This window comes from Rhipicephalus microplus, unplaced genomic scaffold, assembly GCF_043290135.1.
Source record: "Rhipicephalus microplus isolate Deutch F79 unplaced genomic scaffold, USDA_Rmic scaffold_67, whole genome shotgun sequence".
Classification (NCBI taxonomy): Eukaryota; Metazoa; Arthropoda; class Arachnida; order Ixodida; family Ixodidae; genus Rhipicephalus; species Rhipicephalus microplus.
This window is the reverse complement of record NW_027464640.1, coordinates 421,348-442,725: the sequence shown is the minus strand read 5'-3', so window position 1 is coordinate 442,725 and position 21,378 is coordinate 421,348. Positions and strand designations below refer to the sequence as shown.

The following is a 21,378-nucleotide window of genomic DNA, read 5'->3' as shown; positions in this document are numbered from 1 at the left end:
GAAACTTGCTGCGTGCACTGTGTCCAAAATCCATGCATTGATCTGGATGAGTAGAGACCTCCAAAACACCTCTTAAATGTCGACGCATGTATAGCATGGACGGTGTGTACAAATGGGTCTTCAAAATGGCGCGACGATGGTGTTGCTGCCTTGTGGATCAAGGCTCTGTGCATACCCCCTAGTGATGCTATAACAGGTACTATAATACACATTATGGCTGTCGTAACAAAGATTCTTATGGTATCAATTTATCGGTTCAGTTATCCCTCCATCAGCAAAAAGATAGAACAACAGGAGAGCTGAGCTACTTGGCAGGTATTCATGTTAAAATGTTCTCGAACATCTCGAAAAACAGCATAAAATATGGCTTGGACAAACAAGGCTGTAAAATAAAATGAAAGGGCACACGACAGCGCTCAACTCTCAACTAAATTTTCTGCACTGCGGTGTGTTTTTCTATCTTCCTTTGTGTGTATTGTTTCTCACGCTGTTTTCAAGATGTTCGATAACAATTACCAGCTAGCCTAGCTATCAGTTCTACTACATTCGTGTTGAAATACTGTGCGTACAAATACTGACACACGAGAGGTGTAAAGACAACACAAATGCCAGTTTCTGTGTTGTCTCGACTTTCATCTAGTGTTCGTGGTAGCATGCCCAGTTGTTTAACATCAAAGGGCCAGTAAACAGGCTCCGTCTTTTTCTTTTTCTTTACACGCCACAAACAAACTCTCGACTATTCATGCAGTATACCACGGCGATTAGATTTCGAATATTACACCGCTGCATGCATTGCAGACCCTCCGTTTCGAAAAACAATTCACGTGCCTTTTTCCTTCTGACCAGTTCCCCTCGTATGCGAAGTGATGCAAACATGCCCACGGAGAACTTGACTTATCACTGAGCTCGTCAGTTGGTCCTTTGCCCTACAAAATGGTGTGTTGGCCCTGATGCAGTTCTGTGGGCGCAGTCTGCATTTTCATTTTCCTGCGCTGTTGTCTGCCGTTTTGTAGAGCCCAAGATTACCGGCAGAAGCAATGTCGTCAGAACGAATGGCTCCGAGATAAAGAGGCATGTAATTAGTGCCAAAACCGATTTATGTACATACTCTCTTGTTCTGCACGTGAAATTCTCATTGGCAGCTTCTTGGTGCCCTGGAATAAATTGGGAATCAAGAGGAGAATGAGTGTCGTGGCCTGCCAGTGCTCTGTAGATCCCATATCATAACTTCTTGCAACTCTATGTGAATCTGTGGGTCAGCTTAGGTTAATTATGGTGAAATGCACAATCTAAGCAAAATTGTAGTGGGGCTAGTAAAAATGAGCTAGTAAACAGTTTGCATGCTCAGTCAACACTCTTCACTGCCACGTTTAGTTTGTGAACACAGCAAAAAAATGCAGCCTAATGTTGTTCTTCAGAAATGGCCACGCAAATGTGTACTTACCCTGATGAACGCAGAAGATCAGAGCTGTTCTTCTCACAGTGGCGCCTCTGACGTTAGCTTTTGTTTTTATACGAAACTTCAACAGGAGCTTTATGACCAGAAGAAAAGCATTGAAGGGCCCTGTTATTTTCCTTGCATTTATGTAGTCGTCATCTTTGCAGAGTACATCTCTATCTTGAAACTTACCATAACGGCTGTGTAACTGGTGCTTTGCTGCTTAACGTGAGGCCAAGGTACCAGTTTTTTGCCGTGAAGGTCATGTTTCGGTAACAGTTAAGTGTAGAAGTGCTTGTTTACTGAGGTCTATGTGCATTTCAAATTATTTCAGGAGATCAAAATTAATTTAAAGCCCTCGACGTCACTCCATATAGTTGGCTGTGTACTTTAGGGACAATAACTCTCTTGTTTTACCATTAATGCACAAGGTAACGTTTTACTAAAATAAAACCTAATTGATTAGTGCCAGAAGTACTGTGTATGGTTCAAAACACATTGCACAGAAATTCAGCACTGCCATGGCTTTTTTATTTCTGTCGGAAACAGGCAAGTCTGTATTATTAAAAAGCATTCATTTAAAACAAAGTGCTTTTTTTTTCGCACCTCTTGTGCCTCAAGTAATGTGTAGCTACTATACTCCGTTTCATACATCAGGTGCAACGCTGTGAAGGCTAGGCAAGTAGTCCGTAAAGAAAACACGAGGTGTTGCTCCGCGCGGTTTCGTAGCCGAGTGGTCTGACGCGTCGCTCCGGAGAGTTCACCGTAGTTTTGAAGTGCATGGGTTCGAATCCACGTGCTGCCATTTTTTTTTTATAATTTTTGCGAGTTCAATTTGAAATCTTGTGACAGCTTTGATGTGCGAAGCTTCGAAAAAATTCGCGCAGGAGAGGTGGTTGAGGACGCAGAGCTGGACGCCATTTTTTCGAAGCTTCCACAACAAGTAAAAAAAAAAAAACGGCGGCGCGGGTCGCGCGGAGAGCGAAAACCTGATACAAAAGCGACAAACATAAATTACCAACTCGCATATTTGGATTGTTTATCCGACAACACAGGCGTTTGTTTTTTAACCTGATGACAAATATGTATGCTTAGAAGTTTCCCGAGAAGCATTTATTGATTCTCGACGCACTACTTTTTGGTCGCGGCAGTACACAGCGCAAACAAGAGCGCTAGCTTTGACAGCGATGCACATGACGTATGAAACGGAGTATAGTATAATTGAGGCATTGGTGACACATATGGTAATACATTTTACAGTGATTGCTTTGGAGGCCTTTCTCTATTTTTTACTTGGCAGGGAATGCAGTGAAATCTGTGCTAGTAGTAGTATTGTAGAAGTTTCCTATGATACATCTTTCAGTTCAGTTGTTTTTGATTTGTGACATTTTTCACGAGAATAATCCTTCACATTTCACACCTGCACTTTGTGGAGACAAGCTATGTCACTTAAATGTTTGCTATTTGTACAGCTTTGCGCTACTGTGTCTTACATGTGTAGCATTGAACAACCTTCATGCTACGAAAAGAATGCATGGCTGTACGATCAGTTTCTTAAGATTTCCAAGGTTCAGTTTCACTATTGAACTTCGTTGAGTGATTTTGAGCATGGTCACCTTTGTTTTTTAGGTCTCGCGAAGCTTGGTGTGTCCTGTGATGAAATCAACTATGTGGTGTGCACACACGGCCATTCGGACCACATTGGAAACCTCAACCTGTTCCAGAGGGCCACCCACATTATTGGTACCACAGTGTCCAGTGGTGACGTGTACCAGTTGTGCACGTTCGAAAACGTAATGTATTCATCACTTCTGTTAAAAATATGTCTGGTCACTCACTCAGTTTGCAGTGACAAAAGCAAACATTTTACTGATATCTGCCCAGCTGAGGAATAACTTCAATGATAGTATAGGTCTGTTGCTGATCAAACGGTTTTGATACAAGCAGACCTGCCAAATTTCCTGTGTTTCAACCATTTCTGAAGTCTGTACGGTTGGGTAAAAAAAATCTCGCAGAAGTCGATATTTCTGTGCGTGATCTGACTGCATTAACAAAAATTGAACCCAATCCGATTCAGGCTTCCTACGAAACTATTGAACTATCGCATTACAATTTAAACGAATTGGAAGGTGTTGATGTAAACATACATTAGAATCTCAGTGATATGAATTCATGACATTCCCCAGGCAAAATTTCACTGTGTCCAGAGGGCCAAAATTCGGATGTTTTAAGCGCTTTAGCGTGTCATGCCAGCTGATACAAACTTCTGTACAAAACTGTCGAGCAATGGCCAAGAGCAACATGCTGGAAGCTTCGGAAGGACGTGAACGGCCAACAAACTCTCGACGCAATCACATATGGCGGCGGCGAACTGACTGAACACCCAAAGTGCACGCGTGTACAACGCTCACCCAGTCAAAGTGATGCTTCTTTCCGCGAACGCTGATGACAAAACTGCGACATATGCAATCATTGATGGCAAAAAGCAACATAGTTTTGAGAGCACTTGTGCGGCCAGTGCAGATGGATTATCAATGGAATTACTGTTTGCCGCAACAGCCGTGATCGAAATCATGGTCGCTGCAATGCGATTATTTATGAGGACTACTATGAGCTCCGGAGATACGCAACTAACTCAGCGGTAGATTAAAGGCATCAAAAGTGTAAAAAACAAAGACAGACCTGAAGCTTTCATTGTTCATGTCAATCTTCAAATATGACTATGGTAAAGTGGGCTTCAGCGCTTTTCAGTTGGCCTGATGCGAAGCCAGAGAATGGACCAATGAAAGACGGTGCAGCTAGCTGCCGCAGAAGTATGCATCAGAGCTTTGCCGTCTAAGATGTTCTGTACATCTATGGGGCGAAGCTTTGACCCACACTTTCAGGGCAGCCAGCTGCGTCGTTCCTTACTGATCTGTTCCCGTGTGTCCCCGTAGGCAAGTTATTTGACAAAAAGAAATGTTCTGTGCGTAAATCGGGGTTCGAAAAACAATTTTGCTTTCTTTTTTAAGATACAAAGTTTCGGGTGATTTGTACATATGTACATATCACAGAGATTCTACTGTAATAGGGACACTCCACCTGCGTTGTTTATAAGTGATTATAAAGATTGCAATGCAAAAGTTTACACTTACAGGACTGCATCTCCCCCACTTTTTTTTTTTTAGAAAAAAAAAGGGGGGTAGGAAGGCAAACACCTCCATCCCCCCTTGTGATAATCTTCCAGATGTGTAATCCTTGAGCTTGAAGAATATGAAATTTCATCGTTCAACTGGCTCCTTCTTCATGGGTGAGGTCACCGGATCACATGAATACTATTGCACGCAATTGAGCTAGGTAGCACTCCCAATGGCCATGTGTAATTCCTTTGCGCTTGCTCTGTTCTTAGCCTGAGGACTTCGTGGCTTTGTAGCCCATCATGAGTGAGTACCAAACAAAGAGTTTAAAAATGACATTGCTGACTTGATCAGTCTCACCTTTCACCAAGAAAGCAGTGTGGCTTCAAAACGGTGATCCTGTATATTAATACAGTGGAACTTCGGTTATACGTCCCCTGGTTTCGTGGTGACCCGCTGTTTATGACGGAAAGGTTTGGTCCAGGCAAAATCCCCATAGAGATAATGTATTAAAAATCTTGGTTATACGACACAGTTTTATGCCGAGCCCCCATCTTAGGACAACTTTCTGATTCTGTTGGAATTAAGAAACACACCTTCGCTTGCATCGAACATTGATCAAATACTCGCGAGGACAAAATACGAACTTGCGTTCTCGTAGGTTCATTATTAGCAAAGTATAGATTGAGACAGGATGTAGAATGGAAAATTCATTCTCCCGGTAGTTCGTGCACTTCTGCATATGCCTCGATCGCGTGCGTACGCAGGGTAGTGATGCAGAACTATCAAAAGCACAATCGATACTATCGATGGTTCAGTCACCGTTGAACTATCGATGGTACGATGGACTATCGATAGCACTATCGATGGTAATGTTGATAGTATACTATCAGCGGGAATTTCGATAGCACTGCCAATAGTATGAAACCAACTGCACTAACTCATCGTCACGTAACCTCGTTTCACGGTGGGCGTAGTATATGGTTGTGGAGATAACCATAGCAGGATTCACAAGGCAGTGCTATAGCTCAAGATTATTTACTACAACATGAAACAGACAGCACCAGCTGCATTTCTTTGTCTCCCCGCCACGGTGGTCTAGTGGCTAAGGTACTCGGCTGCTGACATGCAAGTCGCGGGATCGAATCTTGGCTGCAGTGGCTGCATTTTCAATAGAGATGAAAATGCTGTAGGACCTTGTGCATATTCAGGGGTGCAACAGCTGTGCCAATTTGATAAAATTCCCGATTGTTGCATCGAGCTGCACCAAACCTGTGAAATTTGCTGAAATTGCGCCATGCTGTGCCGAAAATCCCTGCCAGCCTCAAAATTTTGTTCAGGTGCGCATATTTCGGCGAGAAATGCAGACCACGTCGGCCACCTGATCTTGCACCATAAGTCAAAGCGCACAGATCCGAACTATAGTGCCTAAAATATACTTGAAATATTTTAGGCATCCGTCTTACGCTCCCGAGACGCGATCGACCAGATAAAGTAACAATGCAGCACGTCCATCAGTCCGCTGACCGCAATGAATACCTATCGGCGGGACGACGGAACTTAACGGAAAAATACGTTGCTGTAGCCACCGAGCTTCATCGATTTATACGTCCCGGATAGTTTCGAACGGCCCCGGATGCCGGCGCCGCATTAGTTTTTTGTTTGTTTTTTTCGGGGACCAAACAAAAGCTCCACTGCGACCACTCGGACGCACGTTCGTTTTTTGCGTGCCTGGCCGCCTGCAGCCGGCCCGAGACTGTCTGAATGATTTCTTTCGGGCAGCTGGCACACGACAGAGTGGTGCTCATGGCTGCACGGCCATCTTAAGTTAGACACAGGAAATTTTAGATAGGCTCCTGCTCTCTTTTCGCTTTTCTGTCCGCTTCTCCCGCGTTTCTGGATTTCACATTTTTTGCGCGGCCAGTTTTTGTCATTGGGGTTTTGAGCCACGTCGAGTGCGTATTTCCGAAGGTTGGACAACTACGCATGATACTCACCAAAAGAAACAGTGGTGGAACGACCATGCAGGCCTATGATGCACGCGCGATCGATTAGTTCACTTACAACAAGTTGCATCTCAACAAAAATAGGTATAATTCATTATCTAACTACTGTTAAAGTTGGAATTAGATCGGCGTTGTTGCCTGTGTTGCTGCCATGTACAGAGCAGACTAGGGCAGATGGCATAGCAGGCGCTGCAGCGGACGCAGACGGCATGAAGTGCGCAAATAGCGTGAGGCCACTCAGGCTGGCTCAGGACTTTTAAATCACGTGCGTGTGACGTAGCCCCCTATCAGCCGAGGCGTCCATAGGCCGCCGGCAAGTGATCCAGGACTTCATAAATCGATGAAGCTCCCCAACACTTCACGAGAAATGTAAATTTCGTAGCCTGAAAACGTGGCTATAGCTTGTTAAGAACTAAATCTGCAAGCGTATGCCGCGTTTTCTTCGTGTGAACAAGCTCGACGTGCTGCGAACGCGGGCGTCGCTAGCAACCACGTTGACTACCTTAGCAGTGGCACATAAAGTATTTATTTTTGTTTTGAAGTTGCGTCGTTCCTGCCACAGTCCTGGCGATAGATATCCAGTGCCCTCACTGGGCCAATGGACGCGTGTCGCTACTTTACCTGGTCGAACGCACCTTGCAAGGAAGCCGAACCAGCAACTAACCCCACAGTGAAAAAAAAGAAAAAAAAAAAAAGGTGGGAAGTTGGGGGGGGGGGGGGGGGTGTTGTAGCTAGAACATTTCTTGGCTTTGGTTCTAATGCTGCTTGAGCCACCTTTGCCGCTGTACAATGGTGCCCTGCAGAAAAGCGTTTTGTGCTTCAGAAGGGGCTGTTACTGCTAGTGGGGCACTGCATATTTTGCTCAGTCACTCATGCATTTGTAAGCCACACAATTCTGAGTACCGATACAATCACTGACGTTTAAATAAGCTACTGGCAATCATTCAAAGCAGCGTATGACATTTCTCTTTTCCTAAAAAATCTAACTGAATTGTGTGCCAGTCTTTTTTTTTCTTTTTTTGCCACCCCTAGTCCTCGGTTTTACGAATCTCCCTAATTTCAAGGTCGTAAGCTTGGCAGATTGATATATTCACAGAGTCTCTCAAATGATTTAAAGTTACAGCAAATGCTAATATGGAAATTAACATTGTTCGCTAAGCGGGGTGGTTCAAAATACTACTTTAATTGAAATAGCAGTGCTCGTGTTTACACTGAACGATTTTGGTGCTGTTGAATGGTTAATACATGATCTTTTTTCTAAATGGTATTTCATTACAAAAAAATGCCTGTTTTCTTTTCCGTAACCTGCTCCAAATTTGGAATTTAGTTCTTCAAAATTAACATTTTTCTGTTCCGAAAATTGCTCCAAATTATATATCGGCCGTTGCACCCCTAGTGCACGCTAAAGAATCCCAGGTGGTTGAATTTCTGGAGTCCTCCACTACGGCGTCTCTCATAATCATATGGTGGTTTTGGGACATTAAACCCCATATATTAATCAATCAGTATTTCTTCATTTACTTCTTATGTAGATTCGAACCTACTAGATCCTTGCACGTTCGAATTTGCAAAGCAAGACAAAGCAAGCGAATCAAAGCAGAAATCGCAAACAGAAAAGGTACATCTGTCCAAGAATTGGAAACAAGATCATCACCTCTGGGCGCACAAAAACGAGCTAGCAAAGCAACATCGGTCGCTCATCTTGTGTGGCCTTATAATTCATTCATTCAAGCGAGAGCACTGCCTTTTGGACGCAGAAACAAAACTTTCAAATGGCCTCGCTCGCAAGGACGTGCTTGTAAGAAAGGTGATGATGTCCGTATGCCGCCGGCCTACCTGTTTATGGTGCTCAACCACTTCAGTTTGTGCAAGGAATTCTGAAGACAACATTTGGGCACTACTTCCAAGCACAAAGTCAGTTGATCCTGCAGCTGAATGAACTAGACAGCGTGTGGTTCATAACGACGTTCTGGCAGGAAGCCGAATTCTGCGTTTCCTTAAGAGGCAACAACTGGAATTCTAAATTACCACTTCAAACGCAGAACTATAATGGTTCACCAGTATTTGGAGTTACCTCCTGAGGAAAGGAAGAGTAATCCTTTAAAATTCGGGCACTCTTGGCAATGCGCAACAGTGCCACTCTCTTAAATGGCCAGGAAGTACTTGTGCATCCCAGTACCTGCAGAACGCATGTTCTCCGCTGCAGGACGGATCATTCCAGAAAGAAGGAGCAGGCTAAGTAGAGCAAAGGTTGGCATGCTTGTGTTCCTTCACCAAAATGCTTGGCTTGCAAAAAAAAAACAAATAAAAATTGGATTGAATGGTTCAGCAGTAGCAGCAAGGAAGCCGTTCATGTCACAGAACTGCAAGACTTCGAATTTATGTTGTGTTTTGGGGGGTCTAAAATGAAAAAATTTACGAACTTAGTTTTGTTTGTAAGGCTTGACAGCTTAGTTATGAGCATTACTACCTTAGTGGACATATTCCGGTGTTTTCACTGAGGTAATTTTATTCATAAAAAATTTGCTCATAAATGAAAGAAGCCGAGTACTGCAAATAGTAGGCTGTTGTGACTGTTCGCTGCAGAACTATCGGTAAATGGACAATAGTATCGATAGTTCCGTTTTAAACTGTTGATAGTTCATATAACAATAATTCTTCAACACAAATGCAGGGTCGTTACTTGAAGAAGCTTCATCCAGAGTAGCTTCAGCTGGCCGAAAAGCTCATTCTGAAGATCCTAATATATTGATGCTTTCGGTTTGTAGTAACTTTTTCTGGTCAACATACAGCTGATCTCCTGCCATGGTTTGTGGCACATGCAGTCACAAACTTGAGCACGCAAAAGGGTGCGATGCATATATTTTCACTGTGTAAAGTAACGTTCATTTGACGTCAACGTTCATTACAACAGCAGAACATCACTAGTTGCACTTCACACGGCAACAAATTACAATGCGCACAGCTCGGTCTACCACAAAGGCATTCTACCAACCTTCTAACTCGAGGTGTGTCGCCATTATGTGATAACGATGACAATGTGTCTAACTCTTCTCACGGGAGGCTGTTGGCAACACGGCTTCAGTTTTGTTTTCACGTGCAGGCCATTTTCGGGCTCAATTTATCAGGAGAAAGATGCGCGTTGGATTCGAATTTTTTAAAGTTTAGAATAAAAATTCGCTCGCACCTGCTTCAACTAAGTAATGCTGCCATTGGCAAAAATAGTTTGTCTACCTTCCTTGGGGATGCGCAAGGTCGTGTCGTGGGCTTATTCAGGTTGTCTGTACCCGTTTCTCATGCAAGGCTGAATGTCACTGCCTTTATTCTTAGTTTTTCAAATATACGATGGTTTTGTGTGGTCCCATGAAAGTTGTATAATCGGGGTTCCACTGTATTATTTTAACTCAAGATTTGAGCTGAAGCTCAGCCTATTCGAGTACCGTATATATATACTCAAATCAAGGCAGACACCCCGAAACTGGCAAGGCCAGAAAAAAAAATAACTTTCCTCGAATGTTGGTCGAGGTTTTGACACACGGAGATCCGTCGTCACAGGCTGAATCCAAACCGTTTTATGAAGCATGTTGTCCAGCCCCTGCTGGTTTTAAAACAGGCTCATGAGACACCCTTCGCGATGGCGACTTCTCCGGCCTTTGCCTGAATAATTTCAGTTGTCATGGGCAATCCCACTTCCTTCTGTTCTCAAACAAAATCGGCAACATTGTCTTCCACCGCATAATGTCGGCCAGTTTTCACTCCAGGGAACGCCATGCGGATTGCTGCACAGCCGAAGAGTTCCACACATTGTTTTCGTTATCATCGCACATTCTCTCATGCACACCGAACTCTTGCTGCGCTCGTAGATTCGATGTCTTCGCCGCATGTAACACAACCTTCTGCTTAAACGCCACGCTATAGTAGCACCGCTTAGTTGGTGCCATCGAATCTAAACCACAATTGACATGGGTGTTTCGCGACCAAAAGGCACAATTACACTGCACGATTACTTTCAGAAGAATGACCATTGACCAACTCCGCGGCTCCTCTCCGGGCCATCTGCCATGCGATAGCAGATAGGTGGCCAAAGTGACAACAGCCGGGTTGAATTTTACTTCTTTGTTTGGAAACCGGGTTTGGCTAGAAATTTATTTCATTTTAAACTCCTATAAGCAAATTAGATATTTCTATTCTATTTTAACACAGAGCAGGCACTCTGAGCACTACATAAAAAAATGTTTAGTTTTTGTTCAGTAAGTATTACAGCTAGGGGGCATTGGCCGCCGCTTGATCTAAAGGGTACAGCCATGTCAATCCATCCATCTATCGGCGGTAATCACATGACATGTAACATGTCTGCCTATTTTTCCAACATGAAATCTCGCCGGCTCGGCGACCCTCGCTCTTTCGCTGCGTGAACATGGGACTGCGGGATTTCGGGACAAAGAACCGTACGAAAGCGATAGGGACCACTATTATCTCGCTGAGCAGGCCTGAGCGGCCTCGTCACCGCGCAGCTACCGTAGAATGTCATGAAAATGAGCCTCCAGCGTGTGAAACCAGTACCTTGCGATCGGCGTATCGAGGGCCGTAATGCTGCTGGCGCGGCCGTCCCTTCAGGCATGTGGCAGCGGTGGCCAAATCGGGGTACTCGAATCTAAGCTGACACCCCCATTTTCGCACATAATTTGTTCGAAAAAAACATCGGCTTAGGTTTGAGTGTATACAGTAATAAACATTTTATATACACAATTTTATAGCAATTTTTATATGCACAATTTTATAGTGATTGTGTCAACATTGCTGTTGCCGACACTAGCATTGTCTGCTGCCGTTAATGGCCTAAATTGTAACCATAGTTAAATAATTAAAGAACTTCACACTTCTTGTTAATGAACGTGAATAAGTGTTTTTATGTACTGTTTCAAACCAACCTATAAAGACACTTGCAATGCCATCTTAACAATGTAAACTGCTCCACGGCCAAGCCTTCATCACTGGGGGGCGAGCTATGTAGGGATCAGCGTGCTTAGTCTGCTGCTGAAGAAATTGCTTTGACGAGCACCATCAGACAGACAAGCTTGAGCAGCGTAACTAAGACAGACTTAGTTCACTGGCTATTAAATATTAGTTTCTTTTAGGCCTTCTGTTTCCCAAGGACTTGGCCTGCTAAGAAACTCCCTATCAACATGTCTCTTTTCTGTTTTGTACACACACGAGTTTAACCTCAATTCAGTGAAACTGTATTTATTGTAATATTGCAGGTATTTTGTGCAATATTTATTTATGCAAAAGCACATATTCATAATATGAACTGAGAATGCCTCTACTGTGGAGGTTTATGTTGTGATGCATCTGTGTTGCAAAGGAATGCGATGTCCAGCATTGAATGTTCGATGTGCTTGTGGACAATATTTTCATGAGCGCATAGTGCGATGCTGTACTACAAAAAAAAAAAAATCATGGGAATTCATGAAGTAAAACTTCATGAATTGCCACTATCAGTGTAACAAGTGCTATAAATCAAAGTCCCAAAAGTGCATCGCCCATCAGTTTAATCAGAACAAAGCTTATTCATTCATAGTTAAGAACGGCGCAAAAAACACAAGACACAAAATAATGACAGCACGAGGACAGGCGCCGGATTCGTCCTTGTGTTGTCATAATTTGTGTCCGGTGTTTTTTGCGCCGTTCTTAACTATGAACCCACGCCAACTCGCCCAACTGTCAGTGCCATAGCCCTTCACCAAAATCACGACAAATTTCGTGGGCATCTTATCAATCGTTCTACTGACGATTCTTAGCTGGTCCATTTACTCCCATTATTTGTGGATTCCTCTTTTCTTTTTTTCCTTTTATTTTATCATAAATAGGGCGCTGTTAAGTCTTATTGATTATCCCAACTGGTTCTGGTAAGCTGCGTAACCTGTTTCGCTGCGCCTGCATTCGATCCGTCTAACAAGCTGTTGCATTTCTTTGTTTTGTGTTTCAAACTTGCCCATTCATCTGTCATACATATGACTAGTTTTGTGTTACGCATTATTTTGCTGTACTTGCCGGTGTTTTTTTTTTATATGCTATTCTACATCGTTCTTACTTTTTTGTACTGACTTTGTTTTTGATATTAACCCAATCTGTTTTTACTTTGTATCTACCCCCTTTGCATAATGCCTGTGCAAGGCCTGTAAGGTACTTATAAATAAACAAAATAATAAATGAATAAAGTTGTTTTGCAGGGTTGTCAGAATAATGTCTTACATTATTGTTTACTTTGTGGGCAAAGAGTTCTGGAATGATTTTACGAACATAATCTGTGCCCAGCTTGAAGATTGCACAATCAACATCATTCACCTGGCTTTTGATGACCTTTTATTGTTTTAGGATGAGCCTTACAGGATTGCAACTGACGTCCAAATCATTCCCACACCGGGCCACACCCTGACGGATGTCAGTGTCGTGGTGAAAACTGCAAAGCTGGGCACTGTGGCCATAACAGGTACGCACTACAATATTTTTGTGAGGCATTAATTGAAAACTTGGTGCAGAATTCACTTATTGGGTTAATCCATGATGATCTTATGCTGCAGTGAACATTGTTGTGCCATGATCTCTGTACTGCTCAATTATTGATATGAACATGTTGTTTAATTAGTGGCAGCCCCCCAACCCCACCCAAAAAAAATCAATGTTGTCGCTAATATGAATTTTCGTTCTAACTTTATCGAGCAGACTTGTGCCCAAAGAGACAAAGAAAACTGAAAAGACAAGGCTGTAGTCTGCTGAATTCAGTCGTATCGGGAAAGTTCATCCATTCTTATGCAGGAGTCGTCTTACATTCCAGCATACATTAATAACCTGTTAATACATGCCTCCTATGAACGATATGAATAATTGAAGAGTAGTTTCTCACAAATTCTCAGCAGAATCTCGATGCACCCTGAACCTTCAGGGACGATGTAAACAGAAATGGCTCGACCTGTGTCAGGTTTCTCTATGTAGCAATCAGATTTTGTCACGTAAAGGTAAGCCGCACCCATCAATTCAAAGCGTAGTTGATGCTGCAATGTGCCACAAAGACGCTTCCATGTTTTCGGTTCTTGCGGATAATCAAAAAAACATCAGAAAAGTTCAAAGGCCGATTGCGTTCTTGGCAGTGCTAGTGTAAAATTAGCAGGCTATAGGCAGTCTTTGTGGATGATTTGACCGAAGCATTGACAGTTCGGTCACTGGAGGGAAATGAGAATGCATAATTTTTTTCTTTTTGAATACGATTTCAATTGGCTGCTGACTTGTAATGTGGCTCTTTGGGTGTCATCACAACAGCTTGATAAATTGCAGTGCTTAAAAACACAGTGACACTGGGACATATAAGCTTCCAAATAGTGCATTTATTGCAAAGATATTGAGGTCTGGTTGTAGTCAAAAAGTAACCGTGAATTCAGCGAGACATAAGGGTACAAAACACAAACACATTGAAAAGCCTTGTCATACCTCGCATAGGGCTCTTATACTCCATTTATACATAGCATAGAATGCTTGGAGAGGCTTTTCTCGTTTGTCACATTCATATCTGTGATGTGTTGGCTAAATTTTAAAGATAAGTAGACACAGGTACGTATTGTCACATGATCACAGAACGACCACAACATCTGTTCACAGGAGCAGCACTGGACGTCCAGCCGAACTGAACGTTAGAGCATAAGCACGCCAACCGTCCTCTTCTTCTTTCACACCATGGCACATAGTCGCATTGGTATGGCTAAACCTCGTTCCATGCCTGTGGCATTACCCCCCCCCCCCCCCCCTTTTGAAAAAAAAAGTACCACCCAAGGAGGTTATACTTAGAACTTCTGGAGTGGCGGTCCCGCATACCCGCCCATGTATCGGAGTGAAGCCGCGGAAACCCGTCGGCGGCCATATTGCTCAGGGCAGAAGGAGGCGGCGACTGCCTTGTGCCGCCGTTGTGCCCCGTACGCTTGCAGCCGTGCCTTCTGTAATAGCAATGAAAGGGCCGCTTTATTTTTCTTAGGACGCGAGGGAACTTTGAAACGACTAATATACATCCTATTTATTTTTTTCTTGACACTTACACTGAGAGTTAAAGATGATGCGATAGGATATCAGTTTGTATTATATGTTTACACTGTTGTCTCACGGCAGAAGTACCGCTCGAGAAGATGCAACGAAAATAAAATTTAAGAGCGGGAGAAGTTGTAGAATGCTAGCTGGAGACGAAAACAAAAATATGAAACCAATAACGCAATAAAGGAAACTGAAGGTTCACGGTACAACCATATTTATTCACTTGTCCACATTCAGCACCACGGTTACCGGCTGCGGCAGCCACTTTTCTAATGGAGGCGAAAAGCGAAAACGAGATTTCGGCACAGGTTAATGATCCCCAGATGGTGAAAATTAATCCGGAGCCCTCCACTATGGCAAGGCTCATTGCCTGCAATGCGTCGGCCCGTTAAACCCTACAGTTAGTCACATTCAGCACCAGATGCATTTGACTAAACCAAACGTTAAATCTTCCAGCAAAAAATTAAAATTCTGACTAAAAGAACAAATGCATCAAACACTAACAGTGAGCTAAATTAAATAGAAAAACACATCAATCAAGTTCTCGCACTTAGAGATTTTTGAAAATAATCTCTCTTGTTAGGAGTGTGCGCACGTTTTTGTTACAGTTCTCCTGGTTCATTCTCCTAGAAATGTGATGAAGTCTTGTTCTGATGTACACGCTGGCAATTTTCTTTGATAAGCTATATATACGGTTATCAAGGGGGTCACAGTCCAGCAGGTGAGGCTCCAGCTGCGCGAACAATGCTTTTTCAAACACTGCAGTCATCACATGTACCAAAAGGCTATCTGAGCTAGTATTAAGGGATTTCAAATTCTTGCATTCATGCTGTAGTACTCGCAGTCCCTTTTCTGCAATACTGCAGATCTCTAAGACGTCCTTGGATGGTGCGACAAGTCCACCTCTGTTTTTTGCTCTGACAAGGTCTGGTTCTTCGCTTGATTCCAGCGCAGCACAGCACTCCTCACAATTCGTGACAGACCGCACCTTGCGAGCCACAAATCCCGCTATATACGGCACAACAGCACTCGTCACCGCTGAAAGGCTCTGGGGGAGATCCACACGATGAGTGTAGTCATGTTCATCATCCACAGGCTCCAGAAGCGACGACCTCCTGTGTGACGTAACTGCTGTTGGTGACTCGGCAAGGCTGACAGCACTGGACATGTTCAGGATAGACACCACATCTCGGCAGCAGTTCCCAGCGTCAGACGATGTTACCTCTGTGTGGAAGAGGAGGCGCTTATAGGCGGCTCTGAACTGGCAGGCTGTGGGGTTGTTGTTGTATCCCCCCTTTCCCCTCACACAACCAAAAAACGTTTCCAAATGGTCTTGCGACATCTTGTGCGTCAACAGATACTTCAAAATTTTCGTGGCCACAAGGGCATCGAAAAGGGCAGTGACACTTCGAATGCAAATGATGAGGCCAACAAACCCAGTTTTTTTCAGTCCATCTATCACTGGTCGCCCACTTGCATCCTTCAGCCCCCTAATATACTCCTCGGCTTCGTGGAAGAACGATTTCCAAGAAGCTGCATTCTGCTGCCGCAGTGGGGCTTTGAATGATCGCGCCAGAGGGTTCCTCGAGTTCAGAATATCGAAGAGGCGATCAAAGATTCGAATGAACTCCGCTGTTGCGTGGGCACCTTGAAACTGGGGAAGCTTCAGTTTATACTCGCAGAAGTCCAGTGCATCAGCAACAGATGAGCTAAGGGTCTGCACAGCCAGTCGAACCTTCATTTTTTGCTTTGCCCACTCCAGATGAACTTTCGTCAGCTTGTTTCCAAGGTGCAAGCCCTCTTTTTGTTGCAAGGCCTCAAGAGCTTCAATGTATGACCACTTCACTTTGCGCCCTTGAATATCAGTGAGGTGGTTTACTGATCCCAAGCAGTTACGCACAAGCTTGATCATGTGGCAGGCATCTAGAATCACAAATACTTTGCTTGGGCAATCTTCTAAGCACTGGAATGAGGTGTTAAATCCCGGAGAACGACAGCGGAGATCAGCACCAAGAAAACTGGCCATTGAAAAGTTCGAGGCCGCTCCATCAAAAGTCAGTGATACTGCTATGACACCTGCTGAAGTCACGCGCGAGATACACTCTTTCGTTAGCTGCGCTCTTTCAGAACCAGAGAGAGAATCAATGAAAAAATACCCAAGGGGCACCTTCAGCCTCATATTGAGTGCCACCAGCATGAAAACACAGGCATTCGTTGCTTCTGGGAGGCTGTCATCTGGCATTTCCATGCCCAAGTCGACATATCCGAAAACTTTGTTGCCCACAAGTTGGACATGTTTTTTAATAGACATGTCGTCAACCATTATGGCAGCGACCAGTGGCTCATCTCTTCCTTGCACTATGTTCTTGATAAACTCGAATGATTCTGAGGTGAAGCCAGGATCACCATTCACTGCCTTGTACCATTCACGAAGAGTTCGCTGGTTTGGCAAAGCATTGTTAAACTTAGCTCGCACATAATCATAAGCCCTTGGCGAATAATAGTGAAGCGTCAGTGCAAATGCTCTTAATTCTGGGGGGTATTTGTTCGTCTTTTCATGAGTTCTCTTGAGAAGCTGCTGGATATCCGGAGAAAATGACGCTTGGAAAACCTCCAACCCTTTTTCCGACAAAAGGTTCTGCTCCTTTAGCTGCTCAATCAAATCCTGAGAAGCATCAATGCGTTTTGAAAGTCTCCGTTTCTTCTGGTGCAACGTCTTGACCTTCTTTTTCAGCTGCTGTACCTCTTTCGCCGATTCATGCACTTTCTGCTTGTACCACTCCTTCGGGGGGGAAGTTTGCAGGGGGGAGACTTCGGCAGCTTCATCCAAAACAGGCTCCTGAGGCGAAGGCATCTCCCGACTTTTTGGAGGAGCTCGTTTTCTCTTCTCCTACGCAAAAAGAGGAATAACGCGACAGCGTCAGAAATTTAGGCATTTAGAGCGAATGCGCAACTAAATATTAGAAACTGAAAATCCCAGAGATGCGGAGCTAACGCTACAATAACTACATTTGGTAAACGAAGAGCTCACGAAGCGTACTCACTGGCTTTTGTAGGTGCGCTGGAAACGCTGCAAACTTGGTAGGGATGCTACCAGCTCGTAGTCTCGTTGTTTGCCCTGTTCTATCGAAGCAGTCTGCTTCAAAGTGCGTTGAACACAAGACGTCATTCTTCTTCGGAGTCCAACCTTCTCGCCTCACAGCGTGCTCCCATGCACTGTGCAATTCGCAGTCTTTGGGAAACCTGCAAAGCACAAAAATGTTTCACAGTGTCTCCATGGCAGCCGGACGTAAATGGGAAATGCTTGTACGCGCGAATGCATTCGTAATCGCAAAAATATGCGAGGGAAAGCGAGCGAGCAAAGCACGCTACTTACACGTGAAAAGTTATCCCCGGTGTTTGCTTCACGCAATTTGCGCAGCCAAATGCTGCGCAAGAGCCCACCATCGTCTTCAGAAGAGGTCACAGTCGTCTGCCACAGCGGCCTCATTCGATTAGAGGCACCGCACTCAAGAAAAACAACGGAGAGGCCGCACGCACATGCACGCGTTACAATGCGTTCGACCGCTTTCTGCCCTGAGCAATATGGCGGCGCGTGGCGTCAGCCGCGGAGCCCCTCCGCCACTCCAGAAAGTTTAGTATAACCTCCTTGGTACCACCCCGATGACCAATGCCGATTAAAATTTAAAGTAATCGTGTACACGCACAAAGACGCATGATGAAGCAGTGTCAGGTGGCTCGGTGGGTAGTGTGGCTTCATCCGTGACACATGAACAATGTCGGCCTGCTGGGAACATCGAGATCGCTGAGCTGTGTCTTCAAGCAGAATTTCTTAGTTGACATCTGTGAGGCGCCGTAGTACTCTATAGGGACCGAGGTAGCGGTGAAGTAACTTTTCCGAGTGGCCCCTTTTGCAAACGGGGATCCACAGCCAGACCAGATCACCGGGTTGGTAAATGACATGGTGATGACGGGAGTTGTACCTCTGCGAGTCGATTCGTTGTTGTTTTCGGATCTGCTTGAGTGCAAGCTGGCGGGCTGCGTCGGCGAGCCGGATAAAGTCGTTCCCATCACTAGTAATATCAGTCGTGTCAGGCAACAGCATGGCATCAAGCATCGTAATTGCTTCTCGGCCGTGAAGCAACCGGAAGGGAGTGAAACCCGTAGTCTCTTGAACCGCAGTGTTGTAAGCGAACGTTACGTATGGCAAAATTGCATCCCAGTTTTTGTGATCACGGTCGGCGTACATAGATAGCATGTCAGCGAGCGTCCTGTTTAATCTCTTCGTCAGACCGTTGGTTTGTGGATGGTATGCGGTTGTTTTGCGATGAGCTGTTCCACTAAGTCTCGTGACGTCTTGCATCAGTTGGGCTGTAAAGGCTGTTCCACGGTCAGTGATAAGAACTGTTGGCGCTCCATGGCGGAGGACGATGTTGTTCATGAAAAAATATGCAACCTCGTTGGCGGTGCCTCGTTATAGGGCTTTCGTTTCGCAGTACCTCGTTAAATAGTCAGTAGCGACTACGATCCAGCGGTTGCCATCATGTGACTTCGGGAAGGGCCCAAGCAAGTCCATGCCGATTCGTTCAAACGGTTGTGACGGGGGTGCAACAGGCTGCAATAAACCAGTAGGGCGCACAGGTGGGGCTTTATGGCGCTGGCATTGATTGCAGGTTTTAACGTAATGCTTGACATCCTGGGTGAGCTTTGGCCAGTAGTAGCGAGTTCAAATCCGGGCAAAGGTACGTGCGAATCCTAGGTGGCCGGAGGAAGGCTCGTCGTGGCAGGCAGATAAAATGTCAGCACGTAGCCCTGGTGGAACGACGAGGAGGTACTCAGTCGCATAAGGTTCGAAGTTCTTTTTGTAGACGATGTCGTTGCGGAGACAAAATGACCCTGAACGTGCGAATGCCGATGGTGGACTCGAGCTGCGACCTTGAAGGTATTTGATAAGTTGTTGGATCTCTGAATCATTCCACTGTTGTTGGGCCAAGTCAGATTCACTGACTGCACAAAGAATATGGCCATCGGTATCATCGTCCCTCGATGTCGTCGCGAGGAGTGCGCGCGAAAGGCAATCAGCATCAGTGTGCCTGCGGCCCGACTTGTAGACGACTGTAACCTCAAATTCTTGAAGGCGTAAGCTCCACCTCGCGAGGCGCCCTGAAGGGTCCTTGAGATTGGCCAGCCAACAGAGGGCATGATGGTCCGTAACTACTCTGAATGGACGGCCATACAGATACGGTCGGAACTTTGTTATCGCCCAAATAACAGCAAGACACTCCTTCTCCGTGGTGGAGTAGTTAGTTTCTGCAGATGACAAAATGCGGCTAGCATAAGCGATGGGACGTTCAGCGCCGTCTTGCCACTGGACGAGTACTGCACCAAGACCGATGTTGCTTGCGTCAGTGTGAAGTTCGGTGGTGGCATCTTCATCAAAGTGCCCTAGTAAGGGTTCACTCTGAAGGCACTGCTGAAGCTGGGAAAAAGCGGCTCTCTGCTCTGGACCCCACACAAAAGGAGTATCCTCCTTCGTTAAACGGGTAAGGGGTTCAGCGATGTTGGCAAAGCTCTGGACAAAGCGCCTGTAGTAGGCGCAGAGACCCAAAAACCGGCGCAAATCCCGTTTGTTCGAAGGTGGAGGAAATGCAGCAACAGCCATGGTCTTTTCTGGGTCTGGTCTAATGCCATTGTGACTGATAAGGTGGCCGAGGAACTTTAGTTCTTCGTAGCCGAAATGACACTTCTCCGGTTTTAGCGATAGGCCTGCGGATCGAATAGCGACGAAGACGGACTGAAGTCGTTGTAAATGTTGCTCAAATGTTTTGGAAAAAACAACAACGTCGTCTAAATACACGAGGCAGGATTCCCACTTCAGACCGGACAGGACGGTGTCCATCATCCTTTGGAACGTTGCTCGTGCAGAGCACAATCCAAATGGTAACACTTTGAATTCGTAGAGGCCATCGGGAGTTATGAATGCTGTTTTTTCCCTGTAACGTTCATCGACCTCGATCTGCCAGTAGCCGCTGTGTAAATCCATTGAGGAAAAATATCGGGCATGTCGAAGTCGATCTAGTGAATCATCTATGCGTGGTAGAGGGTAGACGTCTCTCTTCGTCACTTTCTTGAGCTTCCGGTAATCAACGCAAAATCGAAGAGTGCCGTCTTTCTTTTTAACAAGTACGACGGGTGACGCCCAAGGACTGTTCGAGAGTTGGATGACGTCGTCGTCGAGCATCTGTTTCACTTGAAAAAGTATTGCCTCTTGTTCTTTTTGCGACACGCGGTGGGCGTGCTGTCGAACAGGCCGTTCGGTAGGGTCCGTTATAATGCGGTGCTTCACGGTTGGGGTTTGCTTGATTTTGGAACTGGACGCAAAGCAATCACTATACGTACGTAAAATCATGCGTATCTGCTGTTGCTGCGCACAGGATAGCTGGCAATTCACGTCAACTGTACTGGCTAATGCAGTGTTACCTTCGGCAACAGCGGCAATCGGAGTGATAGTGGAACATTCTTCGTCATCGATGGCTTCAAAGTTCGCGATTGCTGTTCGCTTTGCCAAGTGTTGGTACTGGCCGCCGAAATTCGTGATCAGAAGCTGAGTCCTCCGATGTTTCAGTTTGACGATAGCACGCGCGACACAAATCTGCCGAGCCAAGAGCACCGAGAGGTTAGTTTCCGCGATGCCACTACTCTTGTTGTCACAGTCGCTCTCCACAGTTACCAACATACT

General features: G+C 45.1%; 1 protein-coding gene across 1 annotated transcript in view; it reads left to right on the top strand.

Annotated features, from left to right (window-relative positions):
• The window catches only part of LOC119178497 (metallo-beta-lactamase domain-containing protein 1-like), a 31,991-nt gene that overhangs the window by 1,591 nt on the left and 9,022 nt on the right, over positions 1-21,378 (top strand). The window contains exons 4-5 of the mRNA XM_037429704.2: positions 3,068-3,231; positions 12,939-13,053. Coding sequence (XP_037285601.2) covers positions 3,068-3,231; positions 12,939-13,053 — 279 coding nt within the window. The remainder of the gene's footprint in view (positions 1-3,067; positions 3,232-12,938; positions 13,054-21,378) is intronic.